The 20,216-nt window shown below is 46.0% G+C and overlaps 1 protein-coding gene across 6 annotated transcripts in view; it reads left to right on the top strand.

Moving 5' to 3' along the window:
• Positions 1–20,216, top strand: part of PRICKLE2 (prickle planar cell polarity protein 2) — a 357,036-nt gene that overhangs the window by 38,481 nt on the left and 298,339 nt on the right. For 3 of the 6 annotated variants that reach the window (XR_012060699.1, XR_012060698.1, XM_072941620.1), the window contains exons 1-2: positions 6,524–6,673; positions 7,439–7,524. The exons of 1 other annotated variant lie outside the window; for it this stretch is intronic. Coding sequence is in view for 1 of the 5 variants with exons in the window: in XM_072941620.1 (XP_072797721.1) it covers positions 6,632–6,673; positions 7,439–7,524 (128 nt within the window). In the remaining 4 variants the exon portion in view is untranslated. Of the gene's footprint in view, positions 1–4,604; positions 4,662–6,523; positions 6,674–6,709; positions 6,782–7,438; positions 7,525–20,216 lie in introns of those variants that run through there. 2 more of the 6 variants (XM_072941623.1, XM_072941628.1) reach the window with 2 other exon arrangements.

The raw sequence follows: 20,216 nt of genomic DNA, 5'->3' as shown, positions 1-20,216 counted from the left end.
CGTTTGGTTGACACCTTGAAAAATCTGATCCATTTGATCAGGCTGTTACTAAAACAATCTCTGCCTCACTGAAATGATGACTTAGCTCTGGGCCTCTGAAGAAATGTGTCTGTTGAGAAGCTGACGGTAAATGGGAGACGTGAAATCCATGCCGTTTTGTGGGGAATTGGAGGCTCTTTTTTCTTTCATTAACATTGTGGAGGTGATTGTCCTCTGTGCTCCGAGAGGCTTCTGAACAAGTCTTGGTGGAGCGCACATGGAAGCTGCCTTGGCTGGTAGCCTTAACCCAACCCCAGTCCGGTGGGTCTCCACCAGGGTGCCCCGAGCCCAGCACAGGTGCTCCCATGCACGCTGCCCCGTGAGCATAATTAGTGTTGCTGTGATTGACACTCTTGAAGCTCAGGTGCAAATATTGTGGTTTTCTGGAAGATTCCTTATGCCTCGGGGTGGGGACCACATCAGCCACTGTACAGCACTCCCCTTGAATAATCCCCCTTAGGCACATCTCTCCCCCAGTAGTCTGCGTTCACAGCCAGCAAGGAGATGCTCCTTACTCGCTCGCCGTCCCCTCGCCCCCTCGCCCCCTCCTAATCTTTTACTCCTTTGGAGCCGAGTTTGGCTCTGTCCTGTCCTCCCCAACTTGGCTGTCTGTATCCAGGCACAGCAAACGCAAGGCGCTCTAGAAACCCGGACCTGTCCCCTTTAGTTATATGTTCTCACCTGTTACGTGGATGTTGAGCGGTTTATTCCAATGGGTGCAGAGCTGAGCACAGCTTCTGGGGGGAAAAAAAGCATAGCAGGTGCAAACCACAGCCAACGAAGCTGCCTGTGAGAGGCCTTGGCCTAAAGAGTTGCAGAGTCGATGGTTCTGCTTCGTAACTGCACGTTGGAATCACACGGAGAGTTATTAACGTGCTAATGCCCGGGCTGCACCCGGGAAGATTCTGATATAATTGGCCTGGGCTGTGGCTTGGGCACTGGGGTTCTTAGGAGCTTCCCAAGTCATTCCTAGTGTTCAGCCAAGTTTGAGACACATTGTTCTATCCAAGCTGGTTAGTGTGGAAGAACCAGTGAAAGGACAGCTACCATTCTTGTATTATAGGAGCAATTGCTTTGTCTGCATTGCTGGCCCGTTTAGTGTTGAGTATTTTAATCCCTTGGAGTGAGCCCTCCAGAATTCTTCCATCAGAGAGTCTAAGCCTAGAAAGGCTGAGAACCACTGAGTAATTCTGTGTCCTGGTAAAACCAAGAGGCTGTTCAATGGGGAAGAGGGAGAGAGAGGGAGAGACAAGGGAGTTAGAACTTCCTTTTTGAGTTAGGATCGAGGAGAAATATCAGCTCCCTGTGTCAATCTGATAGCCTCGTTTGCAGGATGCTTCTCAAACACAGACTACGACAGGAGGGGAAATGGGTACCAGGAAGCTCCCTTCTCTCTCCTTCTCATGATTCCTAATTACATGACAGAAAGCACTGCAGGAAAACGATGCAACAACCACTTTTGAGCTGAAGGAAAGGGGCAGCCTTGAGAGGTGAGCAGCGGGGAGGAGAAGCAGGGGAATACGTGGAAACAAAGGTAGTCAGAGGGGAAATATGTCCACTCAACTTCCTAAGTGCGCTGGCCCTTCAAGTGCACCTTCGGGTAAATTAAAAGGTGCCTTCTTGGACGCACCCACCTCCCACCCCGGGGCACAGGAGGTGCCTGAACATTACTCTGTGTTTGTGGGTGTGCGAATGAGTGGCAGAGAAAGGGAGAGAGAGCGCTTTACTAGAAAGCTATCCCAAAGGCAGGAACAGATCCTAAAGTGTAGGATAACAAAGCTGGGCTTCATTCCCCTGGAACCACCTGTCTTCACAGCACAAGGTGTGAGCCAATGGTGCCACCTCAGGGAGCGGCTGCTTCCTCTTCTGACCTTCCCGGGGGTCTTGGGGTTCCAGTGTGATACTTACCAATGTACTTTGCAAACAGTAGATTGCTACACAAATGTAAGTGATTATTTTTAAAAGTCAGCCTTGCATCCTTGTGCTTTTGTGGGGGCACTGGGAACGTGAGGAGCATGGTATTGTAAACCCTCAAATGCGTGATTGAAGAGGAGGGTCAGAAGAAGGGAAAACGTGTTTTTCTGTTATTACAAAAATGTAAACTTAGAAAATTGCAAGGATATAAAACCTGAAATTCCTTCTTCAATAAGTTATGCCTATTTAGAACCCCTTATATTTTCAAGTTTTTAAAGTGTTTCTTAATTCAAAATAATACATGTTTCTTGTAGAAACAGGATAGATTAAAAAAAAAAGTCATCTATATTCTACCATTTAGGACCTCCAAACCTTCTGGAACAGTAAAATGTAATTGTTTATGTATTTTATATTTTTACCTTCATTATACAAGGAATAAACCCTCATTTTATAAAAATTAGACGAGCAAAAGGGAAACTATTAAGTCACTTGAAACTCAAACCCCAAAACAATTGATCACCATCTATAATATTTTTTGTTATAGTCCCTGGAGTTTTCAATATTCAAATATATGTGTATTTTTGAAAGCATAACAGGTGCCCCGAATCTTTTACAAATGTGAACTCCTGTTGCTGTTTTATAACCTGCTTTCCAAATTGAACAGTATTCATAGACATTTCCCATTTTGCTCCAACTTCATTTTAACATCTGGGTAGAATTCTACGGGAAGAATGTACCATTATTTATTTAACAGGTCCTCTAATGTTAAGTATTCAGATCATTTGTGATTTGTCTTTTTTTTTTTTTCTGCTTGGAAATAACACTGTCATGACTCTCCTTTAATGTGCGCTTTTCTGGTAATACAATTTTTAGGATAAGCTGGGCCAACGTCTCTGTAGAATTCTAAGGCTTCTCAGAGAGAAGGATGTATACTGCTTAACGTAGTGCTTTTTATCGGTTCATGTATTTTTTGCTTTAAACTTATTAGGATATATTTATAAATTCAAGATGATTTAATGGCCTGGGAAATATTTAGCCTGCCAACACTGTCTCTTTGTTCTAGTTCTTTCCTGATTTAATTCTTTCTGATTATGTATGTTGCTTCATGCTCATACAAGAAAATTTGTAGACTGTAGAAGTGTGTGCGTCGAGAAGAAAGAGAAAAGTCTCCTTTAATCGCACTACAGAGAAAGAATCATCACTTCCTGCGACTCCCTCAACCATGCGTGGCATTACAGTCTTTTTCAAAATACTCTTTGTAGATTTCTGATTAGGGGGATGTTTTGATGGAGAATCTAAGTGTTGGCTGCTGTTCAGGGAGATTTTACCCCTGTTGTGACATTTGGAATTGTTTCTAGTAGGTAACAGAAAGAAATGTGCACGTAGGTGAGGCTGTGCTGAGATACTGTGTTCTTCTTTCCTGTCTTAGAAAGTACTGTGTGGACATAGTCGCAAGGTTTGCTGCAGGTGTGTAGGACCAGGGCATCAGAGGTTTCACCTGGCTTAATTTAACAGTCACAGACTTAGAAAAAACAGAAAAGCCCAAGTACAGAAGACAGGCATGTATAGACCAAGGGAAGGGGAGACGCACAGCTCCTTGCTACCCCTGACCCAGATCTGGTGTTAGAAGACTTCAGGCAATAAAGGTACAATTCTCAATCTAGACAAATAATTTTACATTTCTGATTATGAAATGAACACATACTCATCATAGGAAATACATGTAAAAGGCAAAAAGAAAAAAACAACTTATTTCACTATCAGTCCATCTTAAGGTTTTGTGTGTTTCTTTCCAGTTTCTTGATGCATATATTTTAAGACTAGTTAACCTCCAATAGCTTAGACTGGTTTTGTTTTTCTGCTTCATCTTATAGCAAAGGCACCTGCCCGTGTCAATAGTTGTGGATGGGGATTCCTTCAGGTTCCATTAGGAATTGTATTGCCTTGAGAGATGAGGCAGGAAGATACATCAAAGATGTCTGTGAAGGGCAAAGTCAGTGATAAAGGAAAATAAAATTGCCTACTGTTCCCCCACAGCTGACCGTGAGAATGCATTTTCCTTACTGGGTTACTAAGCTTTATCTTCCTAAGCATGATAAAGTGGTTGTTGAATAGATAAGTAAGATACTGCCTCTCCTAAGTGAGCTTCAGGTGTAAATAAGCCCAGGGAACGAGGGCTCCTGCTCTGAGAAGGTGGACCTTGGGGACTGGTCCACGAGGAGATGCTTTTATGACTGGTAGCAGGGCAAAGCCTCTTGGCTGGCGCCTCTTTTGTGAGGTGGAATCGAGTTTGTCGTGTGGCTTGTTCACAAGTGGAGTGTGAGACCACTTACATCTTGTTTCCCCTTTGACCAATAACAAAAGTGAAGGTCCAGAAACACTCAAACCACGTTCCCCAGGGCGCCCCCTTCCCCACCCACATCTATCCAGGAGCAAGATGTGGGGCAGGGCTACTCCCACCAGCCCCTGTGGCTCCTTCCAGGGAATTTGAAAGGAAGGTGCTGCTCCCTCTGGATGGCGATCATTTCCTCCATCTGTTAGAAACTTGTAATGCACCAGTTTCCTTGCTGACCTTTACTAAACGTCTTCGTAATTAACATACGAACAGGCAATAACCACGTTGGGAACACTGCCCTCCGGACCTGCTTCTGCCAGTTACAAGGTCACGTGCAGAGCCAGGTGTGCGGCAGCCCCGCTGAGAGGGCCAGGTGAGCATCCTAATTAGAGCCTGGGGTTTGAATTGCTAACACCCCCTCCCCCCACCCCCAGCCAAAGCTGTTGCCTTCTATTAAGTCATTTAACAAAATGTGGAGCTTTTGCAACGAGCCAAACTTGGTGCTAGGCCTGGGCAAATAAAGAGAATGAATGGGCCATGACATTTACTCTCTGCAAGTGTCCCCTCTACTGAGGGACAGTGGGTAGACAGATACGTGCAGCATAGGGGTGTTTGTCCTTTAGGTCACTGAGTTTGGGAGCATTTTCCTAGGGCTCGGATTAGGGCGAGGAGAGTGAGGGCAGGGATGTGTAAAGTGTAGGGTAGGATCCCATCTTGTGTTAAAACACTGATAATTTGTTCATCATGGACTTTTTTTGCATTAATTTTATTTCTTTAATTATTGCGTAAAAATCTTGATTCCTCAGTTGGTTGGCACCCCTGTAAATTTTTCTCCTGAGGCAAAGACCTCACTCGTTTCACCCTAGTTCTGGCCTGGAACTCAAGCCAAACCTTGCCTTCTGGGCACTGAAGATTGTCAACTAATACATACTCACACACAGGGAGTATCTAAGCTGTGTCGCCCTAATTCTTTGGGGTAGAGGTAGACTGGTCTTGCCGCTAATTTGCTGCGTCACCCCAGACCAACGGCTTTACTTCACACAAGTACAGTGTCTCATCTGGAAAAACACTAAGCCAGGAGAATTATCTTTTTGACAATGACAGGAGTGTCTTGACAAATATTTATGGAGTATCTACTGTGTGCGGGGCACTGTTTTAGGCTGTAAAGCTACTGAGGTGAACAAGGCAAGCTTGGATGAGGGCAAATAAACAAGTAAAGGAGATCATTTCCACGTATGCTTCATGCAGTGTGAGGGAGTGTGTGTGAGACCTCATGACGGGGGTCAGGAATGCTCTCTCAGGGAACACGGTGTTTGAGCTGAAACATTGAACCTAAGCAGACACCATGGCTTGCAATCTTTTTTTTTTTTTGACAGCTAATCTTTAATGAGCCCTAAGTTTATACCTGTTATAATATGTATAAAAACTGTAGGTGTCCCAAGTTCTCTCTCTCAACAGTGCTGTGAGATTAGGACTCCAGTTACATCTTTTGTTGTAGATAAGGAGATAGAAGCACAAAGAAGTGAGTTAATTGGGGAAGATCACTAGCTAGTGATGGAAAAGAATGGGCAGGTAGGTACCGGGGCTTCAAAGCTTGTGGTCAATTAATCAAATTACTTAATGAGCAGCTCCTATATTCCAGGCACTGTAGAAGTAGATAGAAGCATATTTTGTTCTCCTCCTCCAGCAACATCTAGTGAGTTCTAAATAGATTCCATGCATGGTACAAACTTTTAGAATTGCCCATTTTAGGGGGTGATGGGACTGTCCTCTATCTTAATTGTGCTGGTGGTCGCAAGTCTGTATGAATTGCTCAAAACTGGTAAAACTGTGCACTAAAAAGGGTGAATTTTACTGTATGTGAATTATACTTTAATTAAAAAAAGAAAACCCTCAACCTCATCCCTCCACCGCCATCCCCATCAGGGGGCCTTGAAGTGGTCCCTGCCCCTAACTTCCTCGGTCAGGATGAGGGAAGGGCCTTTGGGGGCGGGCTCAGGTGAAGGGATTCAGCCCGGGTGGGCCGGCCGGGAAGCAGGGGAAGGGAGAGAACGGGCGCAGCTGGGCGCAGGGGAGCGATGGGAAGGGCCCGGGGACCACGGGGCGAGCCCGGGGAGGGCGGGGGGATGCCGGGAGAGAGGGAGGGACCTGCGGGCGGGAGGGCGAGAGGCACAGGCCAGGGAGGAGGAGGAGGAAGAGGAGGCGTGCGCTCCGGAGCCAGCCGGGGGCCGCGAGGCGGAGGCAGGCCACCGGACACCGGGGGTGCCCGCCCAGGCGTCCCGCCCTCGCGGCCGCGGTGCGGACGGACTGACGGACGGCGCTGCGTGCAGGAGGCGCCCGGCCATGTTCAGCCGGAGCTCCCGGAAAAGACTCTCCAGCCGCTCGGTGAGTGTCCCCGACCCGAGCGGCGCGGATCTCCGGGTACCCCGGGCCCGCCGCGAGCGCCCCTGCCCAGCCTCCCTCCGCCCGGCGGCCGCGCACCTGTGGCCCCAGGTAAGCCGGCCCCGAGGGCGGGGGTGCGGCCGGGGCGCGCGGGGACTCTCGAAGGCGCGGAAGGGGTTAAGGCCGGATCCCCAGTCCCGGCGAGAGCCAGACCGGGAACCGTGGCCCTAAGTGTCGCCGTCCGGGGGCGTCGCAAGAGGCCCCCTCCTTCGCCCCTTCCCTTAAGGCAGGTCGGAATCCTACCACCCAAGCTCGAGCGTCCAGCCTCTTGGAGCTCTAGCTGCGGACTTGACTTTGGTGCTGTCTTTTGGGGGTGTCCCGTGCTGCCCCCTTTCCGGGGGCACCAACCTGGTCCTAGGCGAGCTCGGGATGGTTGCTTCTAGGGAACTCTGGGGAGCAGAAAGGTCTTGCTTTTGTTTCTTAGAAACCCGTGACCAAGGTGTTTGGGGGAGACAAAGCCCCAGCCAGGGCCATTTCTTGGTGGCTTAGTGCCCACGCCAGAGGCAGCCCGCCTGGGTCCGCATACCCTTCCTCAGGCGGGAGACCACCCTGGGGGCACCGGTAGCGCCCCGCCCCAAGTCCCCCACAACGGAGAGAAGCTCTTGAGTTAAATCCGAGGAGGCAGGCATTCCTGCCTGGGACACAAGTGGGGCTTCAGAGGGAGCCTCCGTGGTGGAAACATGCTTGTGCTGTCTTTTTGTTTTGAAGTTGACCGGACTGGGGCGGATCGAGAGAGGCCAGCCATGTAACGCCTGTGGTGACCAGTGCCCCGGGTTCGCTTTGCACAAATGGAGGTAGGATGCCTTAAATTGAATTCCTAAAGACACACCAATGCAGAGGGGGAAATCTACACATATGTGTCAGTGTATATGTATATATGCACACACGTGTATTTTCTGCCTTTGAAATTCACTTGTAAGTCACATGGAAAGAATGCAAAGGCTGTTCCTTTAAGAGTGGGACCACATCTGCTACAAATATTGAAGGTGGAAGTGGTGGCCAGACACTGAGGATGCAGGAGAGGGGGGCTCAGCTTGCATTTTCCTGATGTGAGCGTTTTGGGTCCCTTGCACCCACCCTCTGTGTATCTAAGTCACTGTCCCAAACGATTCAACTTAGGCACAACAGTGTTTCCAAGCGCTCAGTACAGCATGTGTAGGATTCCTGGGACTAGCTGGTGTTTTCCAATTGTGTTTTTAATTCAGTCCCTGTAACTCTGGGTCCCAACCACAAATCCACCACTGCCCGCCTGCGCTGTGTCAACCCTCTTCGGTGGCCAGATGTTTCTTATTAATGTGCCGTGAATGTTGACTTCCAGGCAGCCCCAGCCTGGATTGGAATGATTATGTTTGGGAGACAAGGGATCTGGGTGCCCTCCCAGTACATCTGGCTGTTGGGGCTCTGGCTGGGAAAAGTTAGGGTGCAGGCTTGCAGGCTCTGTGTTTGCTGATGTAAGGAGAAGAGATGGATCCTTGGCAACTTCATACAAAGGAAGAACAGTGATAGAAGAAAATTCTGCAACGTTGTAACCCATTCTCTCTTTGCTTAGTGCATCGTCCTCCCCCCCTCCCCCAACTCATGCTGCTTTGAAGAGGGCTGTTTCTGGATCCTGGGGAAAAACCTGCTTTGATTTGGTTTTGGTTTTGTTTTGTGTTTTGTTTTGTTTTTCTCCCTCTGTGCTTGTTTCTCTACTTTGTCCCAGTTGGTTATGTGTACTGGGCACCCAGTTATAGGGTAACTCCCAACCGGCTCCTTCAGAAATTAAACGCTTTTGTTCCTGCTTCTGATGGGTCTGGCAGCCTTTTTGCCTTTGTTTCAGGGCACTGAGCGCAACCCTGATGGCTCCCGAGCATTTAATAACTTCTGTGTCAGAGGCAAGGCCGGGTGACCTTATAAATATGTAATGGGCAGACACAGGCATCCTTTAGTCCTGCTGCTGTTGCCCAAATAGGTGTGCGCTGGGCTGGCCCCCAGTGTGTCCCAAATGTGAAAGTGGGTGGTAATATGGGAATAGGTGTAGAAGCCTTATCTTGTCAACCACATCCAGTGTGACAGCACTACCGATCATTTCCTGTTTGATCCATCGTGTGCTCTAATGGAAGTGGGGAAGGCACAGATTCTGACTAGAGGCCTGTGGGGCAGTGGTACAGTACCGGGGTGTAGCCAGTCTCCCCTCCTAGTCTGTGTAACCTCTGACCTCCAGCTAGTCACTTACACTCCTGAGTTCTCAGTTTCCCTATCCTGTTAAATGGGCGTAATAATGGTACCCACCACACAGCTTCCTTGTCGGGATTAAATGAGGTATTGAAAACACACTGTTTGCCCAGGACCAGCTGCCCAGTAAATACTAGCTACTTATGTCAATTATTTTTAGCTTCCTCTCAGCTGTTGCCCGGAGAGGAGGCATAACTAGCCTGTTTGAGGCTGCTGGGTGTCCCTGTCACTTTAGACCATCATGACCACAGCTATAGCTTCTTGGAGAACCTTAAGCCATTTTGACCCAGCTGACGTTGAGAGGGGACAAGTGTTTTATTTCCAGACCATTGTGGAGCCTTTCTTTAGCAAAGAAAGCCTTTCATGAGGCTGAGATGGGTTTCCATGCTGGAGCAGTGTCCCCCACGAGCAGCATGAATGGGGTTTTTATGGTATCTCCACCCATGGCTGGAAGGACGGCAGCTCAGTGCTTCTGCCCCTCCTCTTCCCCCACGGGCATACTTTTGGGCGACCTTTTGGAGAAGAGGGACAATCGTTCCTGGGCTGTAGCATGGTATTCTTTTTGGCAGTTTGAAATCCACTGTGTGCTCACTTCCCCAGCCTCTGCCGGGGGAGGGGGGTGCTGTGAGCCCCTGGGAGAGACACTTGTGCCCGGAGAGGAGGCAGGGCTGGCCTGACACAGGCTGAAGGGCTGCCTTTAGTCTGTCCTAATGAGAGTGAACTCCCCTTATGCCAAAGGACCAACACACCCTAAATATGACCACTCCGGGTCTCACCTAGCCTCTCTGCTTCCACATGGTCCCCCTCTAGGCCATTGTCCACACAGCAGGCATCCCCTAAAAGCAGAACAGATTTCTGTAATTGCCTCCAGGATGAAGGCACTGACGTTCTAGGGAGGAAGTGTGCTGTAAACAAACTTGACTTCCCTTTCTGGTGTGCTGGAGAGAGCTGGGGCTTTGAAGTCCAGAGGGAGCGGGGCCGTGGTCTTGCTCCAGTTTTGCCAAGCTGCGTGACCTTGGGCAAAAGACTCAGGCTCCCCTGCGTTCATTTTCCTCTGTTGTTAGGCTGGGATCTCTCCACTGAACAAATATTTGAGGGCCAGCTTTGTGCCAGGAGCTCTGCAGGTGCCAGGGATACAGCAAAGAACAAAACAGATGAGATTCCTGCCCTCATTCAACAAATAATTATGTGTTGGATGAGGGGGTCGGAGAGGACTCTCGGAGGAGGTGACATTTGCTTGGAGACTGAAATGAAGTCAGAGAGGAGGGTCCTGTTGATTCAAACCTGGGGCAGGAACTGGGAGGATCACCATCTCGTGGGAACTTGTTAGAAATGCAGATTCTTATACTTGCTGCATCTGACGCTGGGCCTTAACAAGATGCTCGGCTGAGGCGTGTGCACAGTAAAGGCAGCGTTGCGCCGAGTTGCCGCACCCAGCACTGCGCAAGCGCAATTGCTCTCCACACCCTGGGGCTTCCTCTGTGTGAAGATGCTTCAGATTCTGGAGAACTGTTATATTTTGTGGGGATTTTCCTGAAGATCATACTTTCGCCCCATTTATATTGTCACCCTCACCTTGAGGTGGCAAATGCGGGGATTTATAGGATTAAAAAAAAAAAAACCCAAAAAACCTAAACCCACAAGAATTTCCATGTCTTGGGGAAGTGAGGGCTCATAATTGTCAGCCAGTGCGCTCCTGTCCACCTGATCTAGGGCAGCTGGGGAGCAGAGACGGGTGCCGCTCCCTACAGGTGATCTGGCCCCAACGAAGCAGCCCCTAGAGACAGCCTAGGGCAACCCTGCAGAGGCCGAGCTGCAGAGGGAATTCTTTTTTCTTTTTCTTTTTTAAAAATCGAAGTATAGTTGGTTTACGGTGTGTGTTAATTTCTGGTGTACAGCATAGTGATTCAATTATATATAAATATTCCTTTTATTATCAGCTATTACAAATTATTGAATATAGTTCCCTGCGCTATACAGTAGGACCTTGTTGCTTGTTACATGTATATAGTTTCTATCTGCTAATCCCAAACTTCTAATTTATCCCTCCCCCACTTCTATTTTATATATAATAGTTAGCATCTGCAAATCCTGAGCTCCCAATTGGGGATTCTCATTAAGAGGGAGATTAAGGCATCTTTGTGGACTGTAGCCAGAAGAAAATCATTAATAACTAGGCACTTAGTGCAGTCTGCTATGAGACAGCTTTCTCGCCAGGGGTGGGGGTGCTGTTAATTGGACTAGCTTGTTTGTATCCAGTTTGAGCAGGAAGGGCAAAATGGCCATTTTTTTTTTTTTTGCAGTGAAGATCTGCCCTTTAAACGCCTAGGCACTGAGGGATAAAAGTAATAATGATACCAAAACAACGTCAGCAGTGACAAGGCTGAGGGGCTTACTCTGTCCAGAGCTGCGTCTCCGTCTCCACGTTTTGCCTATGTCTCTGTTTCATCCTTACCAGACCCTGTGAGGAAGATGTGATGATTTTCCTGAGGAGGAGACTGAGGCCCAAAGTAGTTCAGTAATTGGCCCAGGGTCTCCTGGCTACCAAGAAAGAAGCTAGAATTTGGCTCAAAAACCCAGGCTCATTTCCCTGGGACTCACTGCCTTTCGTTACTTTTCTGTTTTAAAGTTGAGTTCACAAACTGGAGACCCTCAAGTCACATCCACCCTGCAGAAGGGTTTTGTTTGGTCTGCACGGTATTAAATGAGGGGGCTTTTTCTAACATTAAAACCCAACTTTCCAGCTTCTCTTGAAAAATCCAAAGATGCAGAGGCATGGGGCTTACTTTCCTATGCGGCAGTTACAACAGCAAGCAGAGTGTCTCCCTTCAGATGAATGTGACCCTGGCTCACCATAGTCACCAACATTCCAGTTGCATTTAGGGACCTCTTCAAATACTTAGGGGACATATTAGGTCCAGGAAGTGATTGGAGCTTACAAATCCTGAATGCGTATTCTCATCTTTCCAAAAATGATATTAAAAAATTGTAAGCTTCTGTCATATTAGCTATCATTTTCAAAGCATGGACAATGGCAGGAGAGTGTTTTACATCCTTTCTGTCTTTCACTTGAAGCAGTCCTTGGAGATGGGCGTGTTTATTTACACCCATTTTAACAGGTAAGAAACTGAGTCTCAGAGGAAACTACAGCCCCCTAGGATTCCAGCTGTCTGACTTCAAAATTCTGTGTTCTGCAACAGGACTTCTTAAATTAGGCTAGTTTATGAATCACCAGGAGATCTTATTCAAATGCAGATTCTGATTCAACAGGCTGGAGGGCAGGGGACTGAGATGCTGCATTTTTCAGAAACTCCCAGGTGGTGCTGATGCTGGAGGTCCAGGGACCACACTTTGAATAGGAGTCGACAAACGAGGTCCTGCTGGTCAAATCTGACACTCTACCTGTATTGTATGACTCATAAGCCATTCATGGTTTTTGGGTTTTTTTGTATATAAATATTTTTATTGAAGTATAGTCAGTTCATAATGTGTCAATTTCTGGTATACAGCATGATACTTCACTCATACATGAACATACATATATTTGTTTTCATACTGTTTTTCGCCATAGGTTACTGCAAGATAATACTTTCGTTCCCGTGTGTCGTACAGTATAAACCTGTTGTTAATCTATTTTATATATATTAGTCATACATGATTTTAACATTTTTAATAATTGGAAAAAATTGAAGGAAGAATAACACTTCATGACACGTGAAAATTCTATAAAATTTAAATTTCAGTGTCCATGAATTATTACCTGAAAAAGTCACGCCCATTTGTTTATATATTATCTGTGGCTATTTCCTACCTACAACAATAGAGTTGAGTAGTTGTAACAGAAAATGTGTGGCTTATAAAGCCAAAAACATTTATCATCCGTCCTTTTACAGAAAATGTTTGCTGACCCCTGGTCTATACCACTATCAAGGGAATATGCAAATAGCTTCTCTTAGTTTTAGAAGAAAGGAATCTGAGAACCTTTTGGAATCAGGGCTAGAGGAAACATACCCTCCAATCTGGGTGAGAATGATGCTAAAATCAAAGGCAACCAAAGAACCAGGGAACAGACCAAAGCCATTTCTAAAGGGCATGTGGAGACGAGGCTTGCCACACCAGATCAATGAACCGCCGGTGGACTCTAAGCTCCTTGTAATCCCTTTAACGTTTCAGCTTTGCTGATAAATGTAGATTTGACTCTTACATTAAAAGGCGGGCTTTCAGAACAAGCCTCCTGGAGTTGCACTTTCATGAGCGGCTGACATGGAAAGCCCAGAGCAGTGGTAGCCTTGTGAAGTCGTTTTAATTATGCGGAGCGGTTAGTCTGAGGACAACAGCGGCTGCCTTTCCAGGCAGGATGCTTGGGCTCGGAGCAGCCGCTCCCGAAGCAGCGCTTACTGGGTCAGCCAAGACTGCGCCTTGAAAAGCATCTTTCCTTAGTTGCCCTAGCAATTGGGTTGATGGATGACTGGATGGGGTGGTAATTTGGGGAGATGCCGGCCTGGTTTCCTTTAGTGGGTTGTAATTTGGCTAAGAAATGGGTTCCCACTGATTATTTTGCTTGGGGAGGAAAAACACTCTGTCTCAGTCAACTGATGTGCCAAGGAAACGGAAAAAAGGAGATGGAGTGTGTGTGTGTGTGTGTGTGTTTGTTTGTGTGTACACGCATGCGTGAAAGACATGCTTGGAATCCTCACGGTAGGAAAAGAGACTTAGGTGAGCTACTTGGCTCACCTGATGTCACTGGCATTTGATAATATGCCTGATAGACGTTAAAACACCAGCTCATCCCTATATATCTGTATTGTCTCTTGATATTGAAATAAGACATGGCTATTATTAAAGATTTAAAATTCACACATGCAAACATGCACACGTACACACATACAAAACATACATAGGCAAGGAGAGGAAAACCCATAATCCTACCTTTGAGAGCCACGGTCAGCAAACCACTGCCAGAAGGACAGAATCATCCTGCTACGTGTTTTGGTATAGCCCACAAGCTAAGAGAGTTTTCACATTTTTAAATGGTTGCTCACCACGCCCCCCCCCAAAAAAAAATCAAAAGAAGAGTAACATTTTGTAGCATATAAAAATCACATGAAATTTAAATTTGAAATTCATAAATAACGTTTTAACAGAACATAGCCACTCCCATTCAGCTTAGTATCATCTGAGGCTGCCTTTGCAGTAGCAGAACTGAGTGGCTGAGACAGCCCTTGTGGTCTGCAAAACGAAGTATTTTCTAGCTAGCGCTGTACAGAAACAGTGTACTCAGCCCACCACTAGGATGTATGTTGTTCATGGCTTGACATTTGTTTACTCAGATTCATTTGAATTATTATTTATTAACAAGCCTTTACAGAGAATATACATTCCACATACGGTCTTCTATAGCTTACTTTCTTCATACTTAGAAATACTTCTCGGACATCTTTCTGAGTCAGTATACAAAGGGCAAAAAGATCCAATTCATTTATTAGCTTTTAAAATCCAGTGTATGGATTATCATTGAATTAAATGTTTTCTATTCCAGGCTACTTCGGTTTCATGTTCTCCCTTATTATACACCATATGACAGTAGCCTTCTCATGCTGCAGCCTGTGTGGAGCTCTTATCAAATTACCCTCCAAAGAGATGTCACCAGCTTCCACCACTATTCTTTAAAAAACTCAAGTATATTTCGGTGTTTTCTTTGGGTTGAAACTGAAGCATCTCGCCTTGGGGGGCAGCCTGGCAACTAATCCGTGTTTAATCATCCTGAGTGACAATTTGTACCTGAAAAGTAGTGAGAAAACAAACACAGAGTGTCCATGTCAGTCATCTTTTTGTTTTTTCCAAATACATTTGATTTGTCTTTAATCCCACGAGTGATATCCACATTCGGCTGAAAGGTGGTCATTCACCCTTACACTGCTTTTGTTGAAGGTTGCTGGGTTGAGGGGAGAATCGAATGAATTTGTAATTTTGCGGTCTCTGGGTTCAGAAAGCTGGAGGATTATCCTTTAACTCCGCGATTAATGAGTACCCTGGAGGGAATTCCCTGTGAACCGAGGGAGCATTCCCTACAGGGAGTGATTCCTCGATCATTGAGCATTGTGAAATCAAAAGGGTTCTACCCGCCTGGTGTATGGGGGAGTCATGGAGGCTGATCTCTGGGGAGAAATGTGTATTTCCAGGCAGTGTCAAAAAAAAAAAAAACTGCTATGAAGCTTGAAAGGGCTTCTGTGGGAGCATTCGAGCCGAGTGGTTAAAGGCACAGTGTTTGAAGATATTTTGCTGGAACTGTAGTCTTGGTTCTGCCTCGTACTGGCTGAGTATCCTTAGGAAAATGACTTAACCTTTCTGGGCCTTTCTTGGTTTTCTCACCTGAAAGCCATAATATTACTTACTACTATGAAGTTATCATAGGAGGTTATTGTGAGAGTCAGATGGGATAATGTGTGCAATGCGCCTCCCTGGGCGTGGTGTGTAGCATGGGCTCCATATACGGCTGTGTTTGGAAGCAGCTTAATGGAAACAGCATTGGCTAAGGACCAGAAAGGCCTGGGTTCACGGCCCTGGACATTATAGGTTATACGACAGAGAATAAGTCACCTCTCCACTAGGAACCCCTGCGCTTCCTGTGTGCAGTGTGGGTGATGTTCTTGTCTTAGGGACTTAGAAGGGAGAGAGGGAAGCCCCCGCACAACCATGTGAGAATTTAGGGTCTAAAGGAATGAGACTTGCTGACGGAACAGCAGATTCCTGTGGCCCATCACACACTCCCCTGGAGACACAGACCCCTCCAATGAAGCAGAATTTAGAAGAATTGGACTCTATACCCTTTCAATCTCTTTGCTGAAGTGAAGTGTGCATGTGATGTTTGTAACAGCACTTGGCAAACTGTAACAGGAAGAGAGCGTTTAAACTCTGCCCCTGGGGTCACTATATAAAAAGGGGCTTTTTTCATGCCTCAAGCCCAAGCCTGTGAAAATTCATGTCCAAGTTGAAAACCACACATCAGCAAGGCAATACCTAATTCATTTTGCCCTAGCTGGCTTAGTAAGTCTTGAGTTTTTGTGGTGCCAAGTGCTTCCATTTATACGATCACCAGTCCTAAAGCAGAAGCTCCCTTTTCTGAGGCATTCCTTGCTTCCTTTTAGATGGAACACACGTGTTCCACTTTTTCACAGTCCCCACCATTCTCTCATGCCTGCCTCACCCATTTACGTTCCTGGCCACTGTAGACATCGGATATTGTGACTGCTGATTTAAAGCAGTGAGTGAGTGAATATGCACTCCTGGAAGGGTGATCTGAATGGCAGATTGGAGTGAAGGTGCCTCTTGGCTGGAGTAACGGCACGAAGCAAATCCTCTAGGCAGTTGTGCCCTCCCTATCTGGAAGATGCTCTTGGGAAGGAGCTGACATGATTGAGGACCTGCTGTGTGCTTGGCTTCTTTGATACATCACCTCTCGTTGTCCTCAGAACAATATTCTGAGGCATGTATTTTATCTCCTACTTTGCCCAGGGAAGTTAGGTGACATGCCCTAGGGCGCACAGGTAGTTAAGTAGTGGAGTCAGGATTTTTAAAAAATTTTTTTTTAATTTTTTGGTGATGGGAGAGAAGTAATTAGGTTTATTTACTTACTTTTTTTTAAAGGAGGTACTGGGGATTGAACCCAGGACCTGATGCTTGCTAAGCATGTGCTCTACCACTTGAGCTATACCCTCCCCCTTGGAGTGAGGATTTGAAACCAGGTCTTTAGGCCTTGAGATCGCAAACTCTGTAACCAAGAGTGAGTGTTAAGCTCTGTCATTCTGACTCTCCTGGTCTAAATATAAAACGGTACCTTCAGGAAAACAGAGTCTTACATCCTCACTGGCCTGGGGATGAGATCCGATTGTTGTCAGGATGTCTGAAGAACCCTGGGCGAGTTGCTTTATTTGAGGCTGAGATCTTAAAGGTGTAACTCCTATAAAATTAGAGGGTGTGGTGTTGAGCTTATTGGGGTGTCTGGAAGGTGAGAAATTGAATTAAATATAATGCAATTTCCAGTAAAAGGCTACTTTGCGATTTTCTAATCGGATCTGCATACATTAAAGGGGGCTGCATTCAGCTTCTTTAGAGCTTTGATGTTAAATTGTAGGGTCCGGGGAGCTTGTGAAAGAGAGGGTCTTCAGAAATGCCATTTGCATGTGTCCTAGAGGAAGCCTAGGAGTTCACAGCACATCCCTTCATCAGCCAACTTGAAGTCAGAACAAGCTAAAAATAAATAAGTTGGTCATTAGCTGGTCTTCGAACCTATGCTTTTGAACTTTGGCTCCCCAGTGCTTTACTGATCCTGACACCACGTTGCAAAGCAGATGCAAGCACATTTGCCTGTTGGAAGGCGTTTAATGAGAGCGTTATTTGATTTTATGTTTGGTAAACTACTTGGTGATGCAGAAAGGGCTTTCACAATTCTTAGAAACTGACTCATTATGTGTACGTGGAACACCCCAAGCGGGCCCTCCAAGTCTGAGTGCTGAGGAATTAGGCCTCCGGGGGACTTATTAAAAGAACGCAGGTGTTTTCTTTCTTCAGCGACACTAGGAAATTACTCTGATAATGTAATTTCTCCAAAGTCTTTTGTTCCGCAATCAGGCACCCAGGAGCGCCCCTGTCATTTGCATCCTTGATGACTCGGCCTTTGGGGCTTCTCCAACGACTTACTGAGTTATTTGGAAATCATGACCGGCTTCCCTCATTTTTATGAAGCCAAAAATTTGGAGATAACAGATAACTGGGGAGAGTCTATCTCATTTTAAGTCTGGAGTATTTGAAGCCACAGGGAAGGACATGTGAATGTGCCTTCCCGATTTATGGGAGGTGGAACAGTTTAACAGAGGTCCAACAGCTAGAGATTTGGGGTAAATTTTTTTTTTTTTTTAAATTTCAAAATCCTGGTGACAACAGCATTTTAAGGCAGATTTCTTTCTCATTCTACACTGATACTGATCCAGTTGTTGGATGATAGGTGTGCAATATGGACAGTTTGGAAAATTCAACAGAGTCAAATGATTTCTTAAAAAATCGCGTCAACTCCATTACCCAAAGGAGAATACAGACCTCTTAGCATGAGAGTGATTTCCTTCTGGTCTGGTTTCTTTATGGTAGAGTTTTTGAGAGCTGCCGAAACAGATGACTCCAAACTGGGTGGCTTCAAACAACAAACAACAAACAAAGTGTTCTCTTGCAGTTCTCAAGGCTGCAAGTCCAAAATCAAGGTGTCGGCAGGGTTGGTTGCCTCTGGAGGCTCTGAGGGAGAAGCCATCCCATGCCTGTCTTGGCTCCTAGGGGCCCTTGGCAGTGCCTTGGCCTTCCTGGCTTACACATGTGTCAGTCCCATCTCTGCCCCTGTCACTCCGTGGTGGTCTCCCTCTGTGTCCCCATCCATTTCTCTTCTCTTCTAAGTGCCTGTCATTGGATTTGGGACTACCCTAATCCAGAGTGATCTCATCTCATGGTCCTTAACCCAATCACCTCTGCAAAGACCATTCTTTTGTTTGCTTGTTTATATATATGTTTATTGAAGTCTAGTCAGTTTACAATGTGTCAGTTTCTAGTGTACAGCACAATGCTTCAGTCATACATGAACATACGTATATTCATTTTCATATTCTTTTTCACCGTAAGTTACTACAAGATACAGTGCTTTACAGTAGGACCTTGTTGTTTATCTATTTTATATATAGTAGTTAATATCTGCAAATCTCAAACTCCCAGTTTATCCCTTCCCACCCAAAAGACCCTTTTCTAAATACACTGGGAGATTCCAGGTGGATCTTTTAAGGGACCACCATTCACTCCACTGTAATCATTCCTGTAATGAAGTGTCTGTTTACAGTTTCGTATCCTTAAGCAGTGTGACCAGCTTGGGCTTTCTGCATGTGTTGCTTGTAAAACTACAGGGATACAGAAGGACTAGGCCTTGATTTGTGGGTACCTTTGTGGGGAATACACTTTACTTATCTTTCCTAGGCCAGTTTAATGTTTGCAACAGGAGGGGATTGCGCAGGCTGCTCGGTGTGGATGGAACTCTGAAATGGAATTTGCTGCCATGTTGATGAATTAAGCTGTCTGAATCAGTTGACCCCTGGGTCACCCTATGAAGTCCATCCATCTTCCGTGAGCTTTTGCTGGGCCTCGCCAAGGAGATGTGTAGGAAATGAACTGGTCATGTGCGGACAGTTATTTGTGGGAAGAGTTTTTGGCCCTAGGGCCTTTTAATTAATGTCTAGGTTGTATTATTGATTCGCTTTCAAAGGGGGAAAAAATGAGCTTCCTTGGAAAGGGAATTCTTCATAATCCTAGAAGTAGATCCCATTTCCACAGAACTCTGCCGGTGCTAACTCATTCGGCCCCTCCCTGCTCACCCCCGCCGACTCCCCCGCCAAGTTTCTATAAACACAATCAGAAAAGATATAGCAGTAATTGTACTTTCTCATTTCCTGATTTCTGTTCAGCCTAACATGAATGGATCTAGGCTTTTCAGAATAAATTATGTGAAATAAAATGAAAGCAAATGACAATTTTTTTTTTTTTACCGTCATGTTAGCTGTCATGAACTGAACGTTTACAATGTGCCGGGGATGTTATATTCTAAGCACGTTTCCTGTTTTGTGTTATTTAATTCTTGAAACCCATTATGAGATAAACACCATTATCCACATGGGTTTCATGAGGAAGCAGAGAGGCTGCAAGTGTGGGTTACTTTCCCAAGGTCACGCAGCTAGTTAGCACTCAGACCAAGGTTAGGTCTTATCACCCTGACTGTAGCTGGGGTTCTTGAACACCGTATTATGTGCCTGGCTCCGGAGGGGTCGAATAGACTCTGCACAGTGGTTTTCACACCTTAAAGCATCACCCGCCTCAGAGTTTCCCATTCGTTAGATTTCAGTTGGTGCTTAGAATTTACACCTAATAAAATTGGTGCTGCTGCAGCTCCTGGCCCAGGGAACACAGTTTGAGAACCGTCAGTCAACACCATAGCCCTGCCCTCCAGGACTTACAGTCCCATCAGGGAGACCAGATAAACGTGATTCCAATGACTGTCCATCCTAGCAGTTCATACACTTTCTTACTACAAAGTAGTGTAGATTACTATTCATGATTGGTATTGATGTGGAGGGCTGGCAGTTTCGATTGGAAAGAAGGTTCCTGCCCCCTCACTTAAGCTTTAATCTATTCTTGGCCTAATCCTCTTTCCTATTAGTTAGAGGCGATGGAATTTAATAAAATGATT

The sequence above is a fragment of the Vicugna pacos genome, chromosome 17 (assembly GCF_048564905.1).
Source record: "Vicugna pacos chromosome 17, VicPac4, whole genome shotgun sequence".
NCBI lineage: Eukaryota > Metazoa > Chordata > Mammalia > Artiodactyla > Camelidae > Vicugna > Vicugna pacos.
Note: the sequence above shows the minus strand (reverse complement) of the source record. Positions and strands in the feature narration are given on the sequence as shown.